Source organism: Geotrypetes seraphini, chromosome 7 (genome assembly GCF_902459505.1).
Source record: "Geotrypetes seraphini chromosome 7, aGeoSer1.1, whole genome shotgun sequence".
Lineage (NCBI taxonomy): Eukaryota > Metazoa > Chordata > Amphibia > Gymnophiona > Dermophiidae > Geotrypetes > Geotrypetes seraphini.
The window spans coordinates 61,969,328-61,991,341 of record NC_047090.1 but is presented as its reverse complement, the minus strand read 5'-3'; the positions used below and the strand labels follow the sequence as shown (position 1 = coordinate 61,991,341).

Sequence of the window (22,014 nt, the reverse complement as noted above, 5' to 3'; positions counted from 1 at the left end):
TATAATACTTACATATCCTCAGAGAAAGCAAAGATACTTGCCTGTAGCAGGTGTTCTCTGAGGACTACAGGCGTATATTCTTTCAATCTACCCATCTCCCCTAATTGGCTTTTTAGATTTGTTACTGAACTGCAGGTCTAGCAAGCCGATGTCAGGCAGGAAGGCACCGGCATGCACTGTATGGGCACTGCCTTATAAAATTTAAAGTGACAGTGCACCTGGTAATGTCTATACCGGTTCTGAGGATAACGTCACCCGCTTGTGAGAATATTTGTCTGCTCTCCTTGGAGCTATCTTCTCAATAAAGATGCCTATGCTTGCACAGATGTGAAGTCTACATTTATACCTCAAATGAGAAACCTGCATATACAGCTTAAAGTTAAATTAAGCTCATTGCTTAATTTAACTCTAGAGCAGACTACCTGGCCAAATCAAAAGCCGTCAAAACAGCAGTCAGGGAGGCTAAATTCCTCATGGAGGAGTCTCTAGCAAAGAACATCCAGAAGGGAGATAAATCCTTCTTCAGGTATATCAGTGATAGAAGAAAAAACTCAGGCGGGATTGTACGTCTTAGGAAACCAGACGGAGACTATGTGGAAAAGGATTTGGAAAAAGCCCAACTATTAAATGAATACTTCTGCTCAGTCTTCACCCGAGAAGCGCCAGGGCTCGGCCCTCAGCTACAGACAAGGGTTGGCTCAGTTGACCCGTTTAGTAACTTTGAGTTTACGCCCAGCAGTGTCTACGGTGAGCTGTCAAAGCTCAAGGTTAACAAAGCAATGGGGCCGGACAACCTGCACCCCAGGGTGCTTAGGGAGCTGAGTGATGTCTTGGCGGAGCCACTGTCCGCGCTCTTCAACCTCTCCCTTAGTACAGGCAGCGTCCCGTTGGACTGGAGGACGGCTAATGTCATTCCACTCCACAAGAAAGGCTCAAAGATGGAGACAGCAAACTACAGACCAGTGAGTCTAACATCGATAGTGAGCAAACTAATGGAAACTCTAATCAAACACCAATTAGATAAGATCCTGGATGAGGAGAATCTACGGGATCCCCGACAACATGGATTTACTAAGGGGAGATCCTGCCAATCCAACCTGATCAGCTTCTTTGACTGGGTAACGGGGAAGCTGGATATTGGGGAGTCCCTGGACATCGTGTACCTGGACTTTAGCAAAGCATTCGATAGCGTACCACACCGCAGGTTACTGAGCAAGATGAGTTCTATAGGATTAGGTAACACATTGACGAAATGGGTTGGGAGCTGGCTTGGAGGTAGGCTCCAAAGGGTGGTGGTGAACGGCACCCCCTCCGAAATGACGGAGGTGATTAGTGGAGTACCACAGGGCTCAGTCTTGGGCCCAATCCTATTCAACATCTTTATAAGAGACTTGGCAGAAGGGCTTCGAGGTAAAATAACATTATTCGCCGATGACGCCAAACTGAGTAATGTAGTGGGCAAATGCACAACAGACGAAGATTCAGTGCCCGACAACATGATGAACGACCTACTCCTACTGGAGCGATGGTCTAGGACATGGCAACTCAACTTCAATGCCAAAAAATGCAAAGTTATGCACCTGGGCAGCCAGAATCCATGCAAGTCTTATACCCTTAATGGCGAGATCCTAGCAAAAACGGTAGCAGAACGAGACTTGGGGGTAATCGTCAGTGAGGACATGAAGTCTGCCAATCAAGTGGAGCAGGCTTCGTCCAAGGCAAGACAAATCATGGGCTGCATACGAAGGGGTTTCGTCAGTTGTAAGGCGGAAGTCATTATGCCATTGTATAGATCCATGGTGAGGCCCCACCTGGAATACTGTGTGCAATTCTGGAGGCCGCATTATCGCAAGGATGTGCTGAGACTGGAGTCGGTGCAAAGAATGGCCACCCGGATGGTCTCGGGACTCAAGGATCTACCATACGAAAAACGGCTTGACAAATTACAGCTATACTCGCTCGAGGAGCGCAGAGAGAGGGGGGACATGATCGAGACGTTCAAGTATCTTACGGGCCGCATCGAGGCGGAGGAAGATATCTTCTTTTTCAAGGGTCCCACGACAACAAGAGGGCATCCGTTGAAAATCAGGGGCGGGAAACTACGAGGTGACACCAGGAAATTCTTTTTCACTGAAAGAGTGGTTGATCGCTGGAATAGTCTTCCACTACAGGTGATTGAGGCCAGCAGCGTGCCTGATTTTAAGGCCAAATGGGATCGGCACATGGGATCTATTCACAGGGCAAAGGTAGGGGAGGGACATTAAGGTGGGCAGACTAGATGGGCCGTGGGCCCTTATCTGCCGTCTATTTCTATGTTTCTATGTTTCTAATAGAGGAGGGGGTAAGTTGCAGCAAGCACTGGTGTGTGTTTTCCTCGGCTTAAAATGGCTTACTGCAGGACATGCTGAGGCATTTCAGAGTAAATTCTGGTTGCATGTGATTATGCCAATCGTGCGCTAAATAATTTAAAAAAAAAAAAAAATTATCGCCCTTTTTTTGTAAAGAAAGGATTTTATAAAAGCTGCCTTAAGTATTTTTGAATTATGAAATATAAATAGTGCTTTAAAAGTTATTTAATGATATTTTTGTGTTAAAAACCCTTTTATATTAACTCATTGTTTTTCTGCTTCATTTGGATTCTATCATCCTCCAGCCTGAAACACTGTTTTTAATTTTGTTTTCTTAATAATACTAATAATAATGCTTCTGTGTTTTCTTTGTAGTTCCCTATATGGAAGACCAGCCACACGCTGAAGTGGGAGGGTGTCTGGAGAGAGCTTGGTTGTCTCTCTAGAACGGCATCTTTTTCTATTAGAGAACAAAGTGGGCATTCTCTCAAGTCATCTTTGTCTGTAAGCTATCTTAAGGGTGGTATATCAAATCCTATTAAACTTGAACTTAATATAGAAAAGAGTTTGCCAGCAGCACTTTAACTGTGAGAATAAATGGTTGACCATTCTTGAGTCTTAAAATGGAAAGAAGCTTGTCAACCTAGTAGGGAGATTAATTTTACTTAACTTTCCCATCTGTTTAGTTCACTCATAACTGGGAAAGAGAGGTGAGGAGTGGCCTAATGGTAAAGCTGCTGCCTCAGCAATTGTGGGATTGAATCCCAGTGCTGTGCCTGGTGATCCTGGGCAGTTCACTTAAACCTTCATTGCCCCTGGTACAAAATAAGTGCCTGTATATATATAAATTGCTTTGAATGTGTAGCCACAAAAAAGGTGGTATACAAGTCCGCTTTCCTTTTAATTCTCGTTACTATGCTGCTGTATATTGTCAATACGTACATGTTTGCCAAAAGAATACTCTTGGATTATTGTTGAGTAGACCTGAGAAAATGTTCAGTATTACTAGTGCCTATGGATGGTCATAGGATATTTTGCTTCCAAACAAAAGGTGGAACATTTACATTGAATTTGTACATATATTTGTATATGAAAGTATATTTACATAGATAAGACATTACTAATCATTGCTATAAATGAAATAGAAATAGAAAATGTAGAAGACTGATAAAGTAACTTGGATACCTGCTAAGTCCCTTGTCCAGATGCTACCTTGAATCTCTCGAAGCTACAGTGTCCCATTTTAGGATTTGTTTAAATTGAAGTTTGAAAGTTGGTATAGATGCAATCCATGAGTGAAGGGGAGGCTGAAGGTGGGAGCTCTGGGTAGGTGGTAGGAAGATCTCTACAGGAGTATAGTTGGGGTCTGTGTGTTTATGTATTTTTGTGATGGAGCAGATTTTAGTGAAGGAAATACTTGAATTTGTGATTAGGTGTAATATGTTTGAGTGGGTGGGCTATGAGTGTGATTGGGTGCAGTGTATTTTTTTTTTTTTTTTTTCTAGTGAGTGGGGGGTATCTGTAAGTATGCTGGAGATGGGGGTGTGTATGTATATATGATTTTGCATGGGTAGCGAATTAGTAGATGTGATATGTTTAAGAGAGTATGAGATCAAAGTGTCCCCCCTTCTTTCACCATCCTACCCTCCCATTTCTTTTCTTTTTTTCCCCCTCCGTTCTGTTTGCTCTCAAATTCTTCCCTTTCCCTCATATCCCTTCTTGCCCTCTTTCCCAACTCAGTTATCCACTGCTTTCCAGGTTAGCCTATTCTTATCATACCTCAGATTAATTTCCTCAAACTCATTCCTTCTTTTCCTTTTCCTCCTTAACAGATCTAGCTCCTCTTAACCACCGCCCAAGGCCCATTCCTTCTTCTCACTTCTTCCCAAGACTTATTTACTCATCAGCTCATTATTTTTCTTACTTTACCTCTATTCCCCCAGCACCCTTCTTTTGCCCCTTATTTCTTGCCCCTTCTCACTGCATCATCTACCAATAGTGTGCTTCCCCCCTGCTCACCTACACCTGACACTTTCCTCTATACTTTGAGGGTGAGTACATATTGAGTATTGTGTAAAATTTTGATTGACCCATCTCCAAAAAAATATAGCAGAACTAGAAAAGGTTTCAATAAAGTCAGTAAAAGTGATAAAGGGGATTGAACATCTTCATTAGGAAGAAAAGCTAAAGGATTCTAGAACTTGGACACACAAGGAAATGGTCGGTTAAGAGCTGTGCTCCAGGCTAAACAAGCTACTATTTCAAATTTAAAACTCCAAAAATTCAATTTTATTTGGAAAAAAGATTGATAAGAAGAAAATGTCATCAAACAAACAAAATAAAAACGATGCAGGAACCGGAGGATCAGGAACCAGCAGTAACAAAAGATCAAAGCCAGAACCAGGGACACCATCAAGAGTACCACTGCCTGCAGAAGATCAAGATATGATGGCAGAAATAAAACAGATAAAGGATATAGTACTGGAGATCAAAAAACAACTACAAAAAGCAATAGATGATGTTGCTATATTAACAAAAAGAGTTGATCTAATTGACAACAAAATGACACACTTAGAGGAAAGAGCAGAGGAAGTACATACTGAGGTTACACAAAACAAACAAGCCTGGAAGGAAATGGAAATATTAAAGAAAGATCTGGAAGACTGTGTGAATAGAGAAAAAAGAAATAATTTAAGAATTATTGGGATGCCGGAAGGAGTGGAAAAAAATGATCCTATCAATTTCTTAGAACAATTCCTCCCAAAGATACTGCCTATAAAATCCAAGGTGCCTTTTGAAATAGAGAGGGCACACAGAATACCGGGACAGAAAACAACCACACAAAAAGGTCCAAGAACTTTTATTTTTAAACTACTAAGATATCAACATGTAGTTGAAATATGCCAGCTAGCTAAAGCAAATAAAAACCTAAGATGTCAAGATGCACGGATACATATTGTGCCAGACTTTGCTAGAGAAACTGCTCAAAAAAGAAAACAACTCCTTGATTTAAGACCTCAACTACGAGCACTAGGGGCAAGATATGGATTACTCTACCCAGCGGTGATGAAGGTAACATTAGGAAATAAAACACAAAATTTTAATGATTCTAAAAAACTAGCAGAATACCTTGAAACATTTGAACAACCAATGACATCTTAAAAAGAAACTTTGGGAATATTTTAAAGTATTTAATATAACAAGAAGACATTAATAACTTTTCACTTTGATTTATTATATACAAAATAATCTAAACATTAAAAAACTGTAAAAACCGTTTAGAATGCTAGAAATTTTTTAAAAAAAGCAAATAACAGGAAAATGGAACAACTTGAAAAGAATGCAAACATGTCAGTAACAGAATGTTGTGGAGGGAAAAAAAAAAAAGAACATTGATCTACCTGGAGAATTCAATATATATGCAGCTGAAGGGACGAGATGGAGGAGCTTTTTGAAAGATATCCTCTTGCAGCATGGATTATATGCTCACGGAGAGAAATGTAGAAAGGTGGAACACTAGAGATACTATGTTTGCTGAGTTGCTGAGTAGAGGAAGGGATCTGCGTGTCAACAGGAAGTACAAACAGTAGTGCAACCTGCGTGAAAACTTGTGGTCGATTGGGAAGTGTCTCAAAAAAAATAAAATAAAAAAATCCTGAATAGAAGGCTACCAACACATGAGTAAATTACAAACTGAATCTGCCCTGCTCCTATGAATATCCCGGAAGACCCAGACACTAAGATGTGGAACATAATGACTACAATTATATTAGTAAAAGAAGCAGAAAGTTAATTCCCACCCAGTTGGAGGAGAACAGCTGAGCCCTTCCTTTATGTTTGCCATATGTGCAAACAAGCTTGTAACCATTCCTAGCTGATACACTGAGCTAACTGTTATGCATTCTTGGCATGTTCCCTGACAAAGATAGTGAAGAACGTTAAGTTTATTATAGAAGTACTTTAAAAAAAAAAAAAAAAAATTGTCTTCAAATGTTGTATTTCTTCTATATCTTTTTCTCATCTATTTTATTCTCATCCTTCTCATACTTTACACATATAATTTTGAAAGAAAGATATTGCATTTTATTGGATATTTATTTACCAATGACTTTCACTATATACTTAAACTGAATTTATTTATTTACTTAAAAATGGGTTAATAGATACTTTGACTAACCTGACAATTGATATATTGCAATTTTAGGAATCCAGAATAATAATAAATATGTAATAAACACTTTCTAGGCTTTTAAGTTTTCAGTAATGCCTTTAAGTTCTTAGGAACTAAGCTTTTAGTCAGGCTTGATTGAATTATATGAAACTCTGTTAAAATCCTGTAGATTAGAATCATTTCTTTGCTCTATTCTGTTTTTGAGTAATTTTTTGTAAAATAAAGAAAGGTAAGAATTATAAGGGGGAAAAAAAATAGATATATATATATATTTCTGAAAATGAATAAAAGAGAAAATAAATATAACAAATATTAGTATAAGGATATATTATACTATGTTATTAGCATGGAGTAATAAGTATAAAACTATAATTTATTTTTTAGCTTGTAATGGAGTAATGTTAAACCTGATCTATGTTGTGTTTCCAAGTGATCGTATACAAATGGGGTGGGAAGGGAGGGAATGGGAGGGTATTAAATTTTAAGGGTAGGGGTAAAACAGATAATTCCTCAAACTATCTTATTTATGGGAAAATGAAGTTCATAAAAAACATTGCAGATGGGATTGTTATAATACATATTACATTAAAATTAAATGGATCTTAAAATAATCTCTTTAAATGTTAATGGTCTAAATCACCCGATTAAAAGAAAAAAGGCATTATTATTTTTGAAAAGGCAAAACGCTGATATATGCTGCATACAAGAGACCCATTTATCAAATAATGAATCCATAAAGCTAAAAGGTGATTGGGTCAAGCAATGTTACTTTTCTGCAGCAATAGGAAAAAAAGCTGGAGTTGCAATATTAATAAATAAAAAATGTTCCGCTTCATTTAAGTTTAAGGCAGCTGATCCTTTAGGAAGATGGATATATATAGAAATGGACATGGGAAATACCACCATGACGCTTTTCAATATATATGCCCCTAATTCAAATCAAAATGAATTTTTTAAAACTCTGCAACAGTTGATTCTTTTACTGGCTACTTCAAATTTAATAGTGGCAGGAGATTTCAATGCTGTGATGGATCCATTGATAGATAAAAGCCCGAGAAGATTTATAAAATCATTAGGTCTTGACAATTTGGTGCAATCTTGTGATTTAAAGGATATTTGGCGTATACTTCATTTTGATGGTCGGGAATTTTCGTTTTGTTCACAAGTCCATAATTCTTTTTCTAGAATAGATTATATTTTTGTTTCTAATCAATTAGTACATCAAGTCACACAGGCTGTCATTGATCCAATTGTATTATCTGATCATGGTGGAGTGTGGATTGAAATTAAAATAATAGATCAAAATATAAACAGACCTATATGGAAATTGAATAATACATTGCTTGCAGATAATGACTTTTGTACAAATCTTATAAAAAAAATATAAGAATATTTTCAAATTAATGATACAGAAGAAATTTCCATAGAGACTTTATGGGATGCGTTTAAAGCATATATTAGAGGACAAATTATTTCTTATTCAGCAATGAAAATAAAAAAAGAAAAACAACAATTTATAGAATTAGAAAAATTAATAAAGTCTCTAGAATCAAAATTAATTGAAAAATGGGATTATTTGACACAACAAGAATTGTTAAAAGCTAAAGGTAAATATAATGAAATTTCTTCAAAAATCATTAGAAAAGATTTATTTGTACAACAAGCTCTGTATTATGGAAATTCGAATAAGGCGGGAAGATTGCTTGCAAATTATCTCAAAGCAAAAAGGAAAAAAACAAAAATAATTGCAATTCAAAATGAAAATAAAGAAATGTTATCTCAAACTAATCCCATAATAAAACAATTTTTAAAATTCTATAAAGATTTGTATTCTTCCGAGCCCTATTCAGAAAAGGAAAAAGATGGTATAGAATTTTTAAAGTTAATAAATGGACCAAAGATTCCTGAACATATAAAACGAAGTTTAGAAGAACCAATATCCTTAAAAGAGTTAGGTACAGCATTGAAGTCCCTCAGAGTTGGATCCGCTCCAGGTGGAGATGGTTATACAGTAGAGTTTTATAAATCATTCCAAAACATCATAATGCCCTATTTATTAAAATTATATCAGAAACAACTAAATAAATAAAGGTTGTATTACAGGTACTATGGCTGAATCAATAACTATAGTTTTACCTAAGCCAAATAAAGATCCTACTTTGGTATCAAACTATAGACCTATTTCTTTAATAAATGTGGATGGAAAAATTTTAACTAAGGCAATAGCATTAAGATTGGCTAAAGCCAATCATTATTGATATGCATCAAACAGGTTTTGTTGCTCAAAGACATTCATCTCATAATACTAGATTGGCACATCACATGTTATATTTGACAAAATCCATCAATGACCCAGCATTCTCTATTTCATTAGATGCGGAAAAAGCTTTTGATAGAGTGGAATGGTCCATGTTTCAGACAATGGAATGGTTTGGTATAGGATCCGGTTTTATACAAATAATAAAGGCATTGTATAACTCCCCTGTTGCTAGATTATATATTAATAATGATTTTTCAGAAAAATTTATTCTACAAAGAGGGGTTAGACAAGGATGCCCACTATCTTCTTTGCTTTTTGATATCGTTTTAGAACCCTTGTTATTAGCTATAGAACAGATAAAGGAGATACAGGGTATTCCACATTCAGATAGAGAATATAAATTATCAGCATATGCGGATGATATATTACTTTATTTGAGAAATCCGGAAACAACCATTCCAAAGCTACTCGAACTAATTGAAAGATTTGGAAAATTTTCAGGATATAAAATAAACTGGAATAAATCAGAAGTACTTCCACTCAACGTACATTGTACAAAAAGTTTATTTGACTCATTTTCTTTTATTTGGTAAGAGGAAGGATTAAAATACTTAGGAATTTGGATTACAAAAACTATAGAAGAAACTATGATAATCAATGAAAAAAATTTATTACAAAAAGTGTCAGAAATGTGTGAGCAATGGAATCCTTTGTGCATATCTTGGTGGGGGAGAGTGCAAACTGTAAAAATGATGATTTTGCCAATAGTTTGTTATCAAATGGGTATGATACCAATTTTTTTCCAGGGGTCTTTTTACAAAAAATTGGATAAAATATTAACAAAATTTATTTGGCTTGGAAAAACCCCCAGAATTGCTCTAGTATCTTTACAAAGACCAATTGAGGAGGGAGGGGTAAATTTTCCAAATTTTTATAGGTACCATCAAGCCTATATTATGCGTCATGGTATGTATTGGATCCTCCCAGAACCCATTGAACATATACCAGATTGGTTCTGGTTAGAATGGAGATTAATGTTTCCTTTACGTCTGAGTCATGTGATAAGTATTCAAATGCCAAGGTTATATAAAGATCATAAAATATTAATGGATACTTGGAAAACTATAAGATATATAAGTAATCTAACTCATATTCCAATAACTAAATCAACGACTCAAACAATATGGCTTAACCCAAAGATCAAAGCTGACGGTTTTAAAATTATCTGGAAACATTGGATGATGGCTGGAATTCGTATTTTAGAAGATGTAATAAATAAAGGTAAACTGCTTGAGTTTTCACAATTGCAAAATAAATTTGGTTTAAATAAATCACAATATTTCAGATGGTTGCAATTGAAGCAGGCCATTCAGACAGGGTTCTCTGAATGGAAAAATCTTAATAATTATCATAGTATGGAATTCTTATGTTTTCAGATAGATTCCATGGGACACCAGGCCGCAATGTGGTATAAATTAATATCTGGATTTATACATTAAAAAAAAAAAAAATGGTCTTAGAGATATTTGGAGCATTGAGATTAAGCATCAAATTAATGCATCTCAATGGCCACGACTTTGGTCTTGGAGGATAAGATGTACAATGTCAGCATCTATGAGACAAACTTGGTTTTTTATTTTACATAGAGCTCTATGGACCCCTACACGTTTACATAGAATTGATAGCTCTAAGTCTAATAGATGCTGGCATTGTCATCTAGAAGCAGGGACATTAGATCATCTTTTATTCTATTGTCCATTCATATTAACATTTTGGAAATCAATTTGTCCCCAAATAAATAGGATGTTAGAAAATCCAGTAGCCTTGACATATGATACAATTCTATTTGGTACTACAATGAGAGCCCATAGTCAAATCTCATCAAATAACAACAAACTTTTATTTATAATGACTGGAATAGCAATACAGCAAATTACACATAATTGGAAAAATTGGGACAGATTGAACTATAATTTCTGGTGGAACTCAGTTTGCCATATATATAAGATGGAACATGCATTTGCAACACAAAAAGGATATATGAATAAGTTCAAGAAGATTTGGGGACCATTAACAGAATATTGCAATATTTGAATTTCATTTTCCCATGATAAGAAAATAGTATAAAGAAGGAGGGGGGGAGGGGTTAAAGGGAGGGAATTATTCTCTTTATCATACATTATAAATAAAATATTATAATAGATGATATTCTTACATGAAAATAACGTAATAAAGGGAGGGGGAAAAGGTTCATATTTAAATAATAATTGATAAAATCATTACAATATATATATTGTATAACTTTATAAGAAAAATAATTACAATTATATGATATATAAAACCATAAGAAAAATAAGACAAGAAATGTTATATATAAAATATATTATAAAAATATCAAGTGTATTGTTAAGATAAATGTATGAAAATTTATGACACTTGTTGTTAAATGGAAAAAAAATTCAATAAAAAACTTAAACAGGAAGAAAAGCTAAACAGGTTAGGCATAGGTATAGTTTGGGGATGGGAGAAGGGAATGAATTGCCTATCCCACAAATGACTTTCCAGTTCTGGTATGATTTGAGTAGTGCAGCATCTTCCTCTGTCCTTTTCTTTCCCCTCCCTCCCTTCTCCACAGGATTGGGTATCATTTTCCACCTCCCTCACCCCGCACTGTGTTTTTCAATCTTTCCGGGCCACCAGCAGCGTTAGCAATGTAAGCACACTGCCCATGGCCTGGCCTGGAAATCTTCTTCTGATGTAATTTCCCATTCCTTTGTAGGTGGGATACTGCAGAAAGAAGGCTTCTGGGGCAGGCCAAAGACAGTGGGTTTACATTACTAATGCTGCTGGTGGCCCTGAAAAATTGAAGGAAAGCAGTATGGAGAGTGATACCAGACCCCAAAGAGGAGGGGGGATATGGTGGAAGGAGAGAGGGAGAATGATGGCGACACTAGACAAGGCAGGGGGCGGGCAGTAGGAGGAGAAAGGGAGAGAGAAACCAGACTTTATTGGGAGGGGTGTTGGAAGGAGAGAGAGAAACTGACATCAACCTAAGCAGGGGAGGGAGGTGGTGGCGGAAGGAGAGAGAAAATAAGAACAGCCCAGTATCCTGTTTTCCACAATGGCCAAATCAGGTCACAAGTAACTGCCAAAATCCCAAATAGTAGCAATATTCTGTGCTACCAATCCCAGGGCAAGCTTTCAGCAGGTCAGTCTTGATAGCAGACAATGGACTTTTCCTCCAGGAACTTGTCCAAACTTTTTAAAACCCAGCTATATGTTAAGTGCTATTACTACATCCTCTGCCAAAACATTCCAGAGCTTAACTATTCTCTTAGTGAAAAAAAAAAATATTTCCTCCTCTTGGTTTTAGAAGTATTTCTCTGTAACTTTGAGGGTCCCCTAGACTTTGTAATTTTTAATGGAGTAAGAAAAATCAATTCTCTTGTACCCATTCTTACCACAAAGGATTTTGTAGACTTTAATCATATCTCAAGTTTCAAGTTTCAAGTTTGACCTTTATTTGATGAATCGCTTATAATAACATCTAAGCGATGTACAGTATTAAAAACCATCAGAATGTGGTAATACAATTAGTTTACAGTAATTACTCTTAAGACAGACAAAATTAGACGAACAGGAGGGGGTGGGAGGGAAGGGGAAAAGTTACAATCTTGTTCTTTGTTAGAAATTGACATCGAAGGGAAAACACAGGCTTCCCTTTTCCAAGCTGAAGAGCTTGAACCTCTTTAGCCTTTCCTCATACGAGGATGGGGACGGAGACTATTCCATGCATCTATCACCTTTTCTGTAAAAAAAGTATTTCCTTAGGTTGCTCCTGAGCCTTTCACCTCCTTAACTTCATCCTATGCCCTCTCATTCCGGAGCTTCCTTTCAAATGAAAGACTCGCTTCATGCACATTTATGCCATGTAGGTATTTAAAAATCTGTATCCTATCTCCCCTTTCCCACCTTATATATTGAGATCTTGGTCTGTCCCCATATGCCTCATGACGAACATCACCAACCATTTTAGTAGCCTTCCTCTGGATGACTCCATCCTGTTTGTCTTTTTGAAGGTTTATTTTCCAGGGTCTTATACAGGGACATCAATACTTCATATTTCCTACTTAGCTATACCTCTCCCTATGCACCCTAGCATCCTTCTAGCTTTCACCGTTGCCTTTTCAACCCATGATCTTAATTTTTTTTTTTTTAACCACCCTAAGAAACATTTCTCAGTACTCTTACAATATTATATCATACATAAATTTCTTTTTTTTTTTTATAAATCTTTATTCATTTTTAAAACTTTCAACAAGTGTAACATAAGATACAATCATTTTATACTTTAACATTACTTAATATACCATCAAATTCAAACTCACATCAAATATCCCCCTCCCTTATACCCCAAAATTGTTCTTAAGCATAATAAATCAGAAAATATTCCTTCCCCCCCTCCCCACCCTGAACGTGTATGAACAAAGGGGAAAAAGTAATATTCATTCTGTACAATATTTTGTTAATGGCTCCCAAACATCCCTAAATTTCTTAAAATATCCCTGCTGTATGGCTATTACCCGTTCCATTTTAAAGATTTGGCATAATGAATTCCACCAAAAATTATAATTCAGCCGATCCCAATTTTTCCAGGTTTTCATAATTTGCTGTATGGCAACCCTTGTCATGATGAGCAAAAGTTTATTATTATTAGAAGAGATTTGACTCTTGGCTTTCATGGAAGTACCAAATAACACAGTGTCATATGATAATGCCACCGGATTTTCCAGTAGATTATTCACTTGGCCCCAAATGGATTTCAGATACATAAATTTCAATGTAAAACACAATTAGATTCTCCAATCCTAATATCATTCTATACATATTCCCTTTAACTATTTTATCCCAAGTAAAAATATAAAATAGTTCTCAAGTTATCATTGTAAGATATTACAGTAATTGAATATTTATATCTCCTTATAAAAACTCCTTAAAAGGAGTAATATTACTAATTGGTGTTCTTTTCAAGTAGGCTGTTAAACCAAAATCAAACAATTTTACACTGCAACCCCATTTCTAATGTTTAATTCAGTAGTAGTATATGAACAAAGTTCTTTTAAAGTAAAGGACTGGGATAGAAGTTTAATAGACTGGGATATATAGGTTTTACCTGCCTGCAAGTAGGCAAGGATGCCTGCGCCATCATATTTTATTGTTTCTATTTTAACTGTTGCCATTTTACCTATGTGTTGTATATCACCCTAATGTGATAAAGGAATGGTGCTCTATCAAATATAATAATAAAATAAATATGATCTGTTATCCCAGGACAAGCAGGCATATATTCTCACATGTGGGTGACGTCATCTACGGAGCCCCAGCGCGGACAGCTTTTCAAGCAAACTTGATTGAAGTTTCAAGTTTGCTATGCTGCACCACGCATGTGCATGCCTTCTTGCCCACTAGAGGGCGCATCCCCACCTCGTGGTCCTCAGTTCAGTTTTTTCCGCGGAGCCAGAAGCCCTGTGGAATTTGTGCTCTCTATTTTTGCCTTCTGACACCGCGTTTGAGTCGTTTTTCTCGGTCGCTGTGCTTGCTTTATTTTTTTATTCGTTCGTGTGTTCGATAATCGTCAAAAAAAAAAAAAAGTATTTTTTCGTTCGGCTCCGGGGGCTCCCGGTAGCCGCGGCCGCGGGACCTCGTTACGTTCCCGGCCGTTTTCGATTTCATGTCCCGTCCTTTGACGGGCTTTAAAAAGTGCACCAGGTGCGATCGGCTGCTTTCAATCACCGATCCCCACCGGTGGTGCTTACTTTGCCTGGGTCCCGAGCACCCCACCGACTCCTGTCCTCGGTGCTCGACTTTTCAGCCAAGAGCTCTCCGCTGCCGTCGTGCCAGAATGGCGGAGCTCTTTGCTGTGGACCCCGCGGCGGGGCAGGCCTTGACGTCGGCCCCGGCCTTGACCTCGGCCTCGACTCCCTTGACCTCGCCGCGATATCCTGCTTCGTCGAAGCCTGCGTCCTCGACTTCGAAGTCGACGGGGGGTAAGTCCTCACTTCCTTCTTCAGCTCCAACCTCGAAGAAGCCATCCTCGGGATCCTCGACGGGGGCGGGTGGGTCGTCTTCGGCCCCGCCCCGAGCGTCGAAGTCGGGTGCCCCGCGGGAATACTCGAGACCGAGGTCGCCCTTGAGGGAGCACCCGCAGGCCCCGGATCTACCGGCCATGATGGGGGTTCCTGTTTTTCAGGACTTGCTCCGTGCCCTCATTGCCTCGGAGCTGTCCGGCACCCTCGCGCATCTGCAGCCGGCTTCGGCCTCGAGTGCCCCGGCTTCGGCAGCCTCGGTCTCGGTGCCCTCGACTTCGGCCCCCGGGGTGGCTCCGGCCTCGACCCCGACCTTGCCCTAGTCCTCGGTCGACCAGCCGGAGCGGAGTGTGCGGCCTCGGGACAAGGTGCGGAGAGTTCGGAGGATCTCTTCCACTTCTTCCTTGTCGAGGTCCTCCCGGGGCTCCTCGTCCTCGGGTCGGCCTCGGGTGAAGCGCCGGCTGAGGAAGCCCAAGCGTTCTCGGGGTTCTCCTCGGAGACGCGGTCGCTCCTCGCCGACCGGGGCTGAGACGCTGCGTGTCTCGGAGCTCCGCCTCGATAATCCGAGGCTTTTCCGTTCCTCCGAGGGAGGGTTATCGAGAGACTCCTCGCCGAAACGGAAGGGGCAAGTCTCGGTGCCTCGTTCCCAGGGGACTTCCCAAAGGGGTTCCTCGGGGCATAGGCGGTCCCCGACCCCGTCGAGGTCGCTCGGGGCGTCGTCGTGGTGTTCGGGGTCTGGTACTGGTAGGGAACCTCGGTATTCCCGTGAGGCTTCCCCTTCCTTTTTGGCGACGCGGGCCTCTCGATCTCCCTCCCCGCCTTCCAAGCCCTCCTCCTTTTCGAGATTTGTGCTTGATATGGGGAGGGCCTTGGACCTTGATCTGGTGTCCGGTTCTCAATATACCAAGGAGTTTTTGGAGGAGCAGGATTTACCTTCTCCCCCGAGGGAGACTCCTCGTCTGCCCCTTAATAAGGTCCTCCATCAGACCTTCCTGAGGAACTTGGACTCCCCTCTTACAGTCACAGCGGTTCCATCGAAAATGGAGTCGAAGTACCGTACCATCCCATGCAAGGGCTTCGAGAAAGCACAACTGTCTCACCAGTCGTTGCTGGTGGAGTCGGCGTTAAAAAAGTCCCAGCCTTCTAGGGTCTCGGCTGCGGTCCCTCCCGGGCGGGAAGGGCGGACCCTGGACAAGTTTGGTCGCCGCCTCTACTCCAATTCCATGATGGCGGCCAGGGTCCTTAATTATGCTTTCACTTTTTCATCTTATCTGAGGCAGATGGTGAAGGCGTTACCCCGTTATCATGGGGTTATGCCAGATACCCATAAGGAGGACTTTGGCAAATTTATGGCCAACTTGTCACAACTGCGTCTATACCTTTTTCATGCTGTTTACGACACATTTGAGTTGGCCTCCAGAGTCTCTGTCTTTGCGGTAGCGATGCGCCGTCTCGCATGGCTCCGAACGGTTGATATGGACCCAAACTTGCAGGAGCGCCTAGCCAATCTGCCATGTGTTGGATCGGAATTGTTTGATGAGTCCTTGGAGGCGGCAACCAAACGCCTGTCCGAACATGAGCGCTCCTTCGCCTCCTTGGTCCATCCTAAGCCACGGGTACCGCCACAGAAGCCATTTAGACCTCCACCGCGGCGATACCCTCAAAAGTCTACGCCAGCATTCTCTAGGCCTCCGCCCCGGCGCCCCCCGCAGCAGGGCAGAGGGGGCCAACCTAAACCTCAGGCGCAAGGGGCGTCTAAGCCGGCGCCGTCTTTTTGACGTGATGAGCGGATGGGGGCGGGCCCCCCTCCGCACTCTCGCCGGACCCCCTGCCCATCGGGGGCCGGCTGCGGGCCTTTCATTCGGCCTGGGCTATGATCACGTCAGACGCTTGGGTGCTCCGTCTCATCTCCGAGGGTTACTCGCTGAACTTCTCGGCCTCGCCGCCGGAACAACCGCCAGGGACCTCTCTTTCCAGTCGAGCCCAGCTTCCTCTTCTCCTCTCGGAGGCCAGGGCCTTGTTGAGCCTTCGGGCGGTGGAGCCGGTCCCCCCAAACCAATGGGGGCGGGGGTTTTACTCCCGTTAATTTTTGGTCCCAAAGAAGACCGGGGACTTACGCCCCATTTTGGACCTCCGGAAGCTCAACAAGTTCCTGGTCCGAGAGAAGTTCCGTATGTTGTCGCTTCCGGTTCTCTACCTTCTGTTGGAGGAAGGGGATTGGATGTGCTCCCTGGACTTGAAGGAAGCGTACACTCATGTTCCGGTGCATCCTGCCTTCCGCAAGTTCTTACGGTTCCAGGTGGGGGAGTTGCACCTTCAGTATCGGGTCCTTCCTTTCGGGCTGGCGTCGTCGCCTCGAGTCTTCACGAAGTGCATGGTGGTAGTCGCGGCTGCCCTGAGATCTCAGGGGCTACAGGTCTTTCCTTACCTGGATGATTGGCTGATCAAGGCATCGTCCAGGGAGGGGGTTATCTCAGCGACCCAACAGACTATCACCTTCCTTCAAAGTCTGGGGTTCGAGGTGAACTTTCCCAAATCTCAGCTGTGCCCTGCTCAATCCCTTCAGTTTATCGGGGCCGTGCTGGACACGGTTCGCCTTCGTGCGTTCCTCCCCCCTCCGAGGTTGGAGGCTCTGCTTCGACTGTGCCGTCAGATTTTGCTGCAGCGCTCCGTCTCAGCGCACCGTCTGATGATTCTCCTTGGCCACATGGCGTCGACGGTTCATGTCACACCGTTCGCCCGATTGCACCTGAGACTCCCTCAGTGGACCTTGGCCTCCCAGTGGCGTCAAGATCGGTACCCACTCTCCTTTCCTGTGACAGTGACTCCTTCCTTGAGACGCTCGCTCCGTTGGTGGACCAACTTTTCCAATCTTTCCGGGGGTTTGCTCTTTCTCGTCCCTCCGCATCGCAAGGTCCTGACCACGGACTCTTCGGAGTACGCGTGGGGGGGCTCATCTCGACAGTCTGCGGACTCAAGGTCTATGGTCGGCGGAGGACCGTCTTTGTCACATCAATGTGTTGGAGCTTCGAGCCATTTTTCGGGCTGCTCGAGCGTTCTGCCACCTGCTGCACGATCAGGTAGTACTCGTACGGACGGACAACCAAGTGGCAATGTATTATGTAAACAAGCAAGGGGGGACGGGCTCTTGGTCCCTGTGCCGGGAAGCCCTGCGCCTTTGGGAATGGGCGGTCTCCCAGGAACATCTTCCTGCGGGCGGTTTACATTCAGGGAGAGAAGAATTGTCTGGCCGACAAACTCAGTCGTCTTCTCCAGCTGCACGAGTGGTCGCTAAACTCCCGAGTTCTGCACGAGGTCTTCGACCGCTGGGGGACTCCTCAGGTGGATCTGTTTGCCTCCCCGGAGACTCACAAACTGCCCCTCTATTGTTCTCGGATGTACTCCCCGGACCGTCTCGAAGCCGATGCCTTCCTTCTCGACTGGGGAGGGAGGTTCCTTTATGCGTTTCCTCCTTTCCCTCTGATCTTGAGGACATTGGTTCATCTCAAGTCGTCCAGAGCCACTATGATTCTCATTGCGCCTCGTTGGCCTCGTCAGCACTGGTTCTCCCTGCTCCTTCAACTCAGTGTCAGGGAGCCTCTGCTTCTGCCTGTTTTTCCCTCTCTGCTGTCTCAGAGTCGGGGTTCACTGTTGCATCCCAATCTTCAGTCCTTACATCTGACGGCTTGGTTCCTTTCCCCTTGACTTCGGTTTCTGTTTCTCAGTGGGTCAGGGAGGTGTTGGAAGCCTCGCGCAAGGTCTCGACTCGGCTTTGTTATTCCCAGAAGTGGACCAGATTTTCATCCTGGTGTTCCTCGCACCATCTTCATCCGAGTTCGGTTCCGGTGTCCTCGGTTCTGGAATATTTGTTGCATTTGTCCAAGTCTGGGCTGAAGACGACTTCCATTTGGGTGCATCTCAGTGCTATTGCTGCTTTCCATTGGCATCTCGAGGGGCGATCTCTCTCTCTTCATCCTCTGGTGATTCGTTTCATGAGGGGTCTAGTGAATGTTAATCCTCCTCTGAAACCTCCTCCTGTGGTTTGGGATCTTAATGTGGTCTTGGCTCAGCTGATGAAACCTCCTTTTGAGCCTATTGACAAGTCTCTTCTTAAGTTTCTCACTTGGAAGGTGATCTTTTTGCTTGCGCTCACGTCCGCTCGTCGGATTAGTGAGCTGCAGGCTTTGGTTGCAGACCCGCCCTTTACTGTGTTCCATCATGACAAGGTGGTTCTTCACACCCATCCTAAATTTTTACCTAAGGTTGTGTCTGATTTCCACCTCAATCAGTCCATTGTTCTTCCGGTGTTTTTTCCGAAGCCCCACTCTCATCCTGGGGAGGCGGCGCTTCACACGCTTGACTGTAAGAGGGCGTTGGCTTTTTATCTTCAACGCACCAAGTCTCATCGGAAGGTTCCTCAATTATTTTTGTCCTTTGATCCTAATCGGTTGGGACGTCCTGTTTCCAAGCGCACCTTGTCCAACTGATTGGCTGCTTGTATTTCTTTTTGCTACGCTCAGGCTGGTCTCGAGCTGCATGGTCGGGTCACGGGACATAGGGTCCGAGCGATGGCAGCTTCTGTTGCTTTCCTCCGGTCTACTCCGATGGAGGACATCTGCAAGGCTGCCACTTGGTCTTCGGTTCATACTTTCACCTCCCACTACTGCCTGGATACGTTATCCAGGAGTGACGGACGGTTTGGCAAATCTGTTTTCCTAAATTGCCATCCTCCCACCTGCCCTTTTTTGGTTGGCTTGGAGGTCATCCACATGTGAGAATATCATGCCTGCTTGTCCTGGGATAAAGCACAGTTACTTACCGTAACAGGTGTTATCCAGGGACAGCAGGCATATATTCTCACAACCCGCCCTCCTCCCCGGGGATGGCTTCTTTGCTGGATATGGAACTGAGGACCACGAGGTGGGGATGCGCCCTCTAGTGGGCAAGAAGGCATGCACATGCGTGGTTCAGCATAGCAAACTTGAAACTTCAATCAAGTTTGCTTGAAAAGCTGTCCGCGCTGGGGCTCCGTAGATGACGTCACCCACATGTGAGAATATATGCCTGCTGTCCCTGGATAACACCTGTTACGGTAAGTAACTGTGCTTTTTGCAGCTCTGGGAAGACAGAATGAAATCTGTCATGTTTTGTGTAATTTTGCATTTCTATTTTCAGCATGCTATGGTCATTGATACCCGTAATTCTTCAATCTTGCCTCGGAAAGGAGCCTTGCTGAAAATTAATCAGGTAGTGTTGAAACAAATATAAACACAGCATTAAAATGCAAATCCTGAGCCCAAAAGTTGTCTTGAAATGGTCAGTTCTTTATATTGCTTTAAAAAAAGTGCTTTGCACATTTAGATGAGATAAAACACTTCATGAAATAAAGGTTGGTTCTTGATTTTGGAACTTGATGTATACTAGAGATCTTCGAGAGTCTGTTGGGTTTGTATACAACATACTTGGCACGCTATAGATATTTCTTCCTTTAGGACATTCAGGGCCTCTTTTACAAAGCTGTGATAGCGATTCTTCTGCGGCAAGTGCACCAAAGCCCATTCAATTCCTGTGAGCTTCAGTACATTTACTGTGGGAGAATCTCTACCGTGGCTTTGTAAAAAGGGTTCCTAGTGTCTTATCTATCTGCTGAATAATTGCTAATAGCATTCCAGCCTAGCTGATATTTGAGTTGGGCAAGTGTAAGTGCTAAATTATAGACATTTAGAAATGTAGGTTAAGGAAAACAGTGATTAGAAAAGCATATTTTACTCAGAATGAAAGAGAAATGTTCTGGCGGTGTTTGCCTTTTTTTGCGTTCACTTTGCAAACTGTTTTGTGTGATTTTTGCATATAACCAACTGAATGGCCACTACTGGGTCTCTGGTTGTTTGAATTCTTTTCCTTGGTTGCCATTCCATAGTGTTGTAGACAAATCAGAACCTCGTTAGCTGTAACAAACATGTCTGGCTGCTTCATACTCAAATAAAACATAAGAACATAAGAACATAAGTAGTGCCTCTGCCGGGTCAGACCAGAGGTCCATCCCGCCCAGCAGTCCGTCCCCGCGGCGGCCCAACAGGTCATGACCTGCCTTAATCACCAGAAGGGGCCCCCTTGCCCCCTAGGTTTCTCATCGAAGTCCTATCTTCCCATCAATGTCCTAACCCTCCGGCCTTGCACCTGCACGACCTGGTGAGCTGTCTATACTTATGCAACACCCCAGCACCTCCCTCAGTACCCCACGATCCCCTTTTCCCTCAGGAATCTGTCCAATCCCTGTTTGAATCCCTGGACTGTACTCTGCCGGATCACTTCCTCCGGGAGCGCATTCCATTTGTCCACGACCCTTTGGGTGAAGAAAAACTTCCTTGCATTTGATTTGAACCTATCTCCCTTCAGTTTCTCTGAGTGCCCCCTTGTACCTGTCGTCCCTTTTAGTCTGAAGAACCTGTCCCTGTCCACCCTCTCTATGCCCCTAAGTATTTTGAAGGTCTCTATCATATCCCCCCTGAGCCTCCTTTTTTCCAGAGAGAAGAGCCCCAGTTTATCCAGCCTCTCAGCATATGGGAAGTTTTCCAGCCCTCTTACCAGTTTCGTTGCCCTCCTTTGGACTCTCTCAAGAACTGCCATGTCCTTATTGAGGTGCGGCGACCAATATTGAACGCAGTATTCCAGATGTGGGCGCACCATCGCTCGATACAGCGGCATGATGACTTCCCGCGTCTTGGTTGATATGCCCCTCTTGATGATGCCCAGCATCCTGTTGGCTTTCTTCGAGGCTGCTGCACACTGTGCGGATGGTTTCATGGATGGATCCACTAGCACACCTAAGTCTCTCTCAAGTCCGGTGTCTTCCAGCAATCTCCCCCCCATTTTATACTCGAACAATGGGTTCTTTTTCCCTATGTGCATGACCTTGCATTTATCTACGTTAAAGCGCATTTGCCATTTGTTTGCCCAGTCCTCCAGCTTATCGAGGTCCCTTTGCAGTTCCTCACACTCCTCCCTGGTCCTAACTCTGGCGCAGAGCTTGGTATCGTCTGCAAATTTTATAACCTCACACTTTGCCTCCGTTTCCAGGTCATTGATAAATATGTTGAAGAGTAGCGGCCCCAGCACCGATCCCTGCGGCACACCGCTCGTGACTCC

At 42.4% G+C, this 22,014-nt stretch overlaps 1 protein-coding gene across 3 annotated transcripts in view; it reads left to right on the top strand.

Moving 5' to 3' along the window:
- Positions 1–22,014, top strand: part of SAMM50 (SAMM50 sorting and assembly machinery component) — a 106,003-nt gene that overhangs the window by 39,362 nt on the left and 44,627 nt on the right. For all 3 annotated transcript variants that reach the window (XM_033951681.1, XM_033951678.1, XM_033951680.1), the window contains 2 exons: positions 2,724–2,852; positions 20,041–20,112. In XM_033951681.1, the coding sequence (XP_033807572.1) occupies positions 2,724–2,852; positions 20,041–20,112 (201 nt within the window). The remainder of the gene's footprint in view (positions 1–2,723; positions 2,853–20,040; positions 20,113–22,014) is intronic.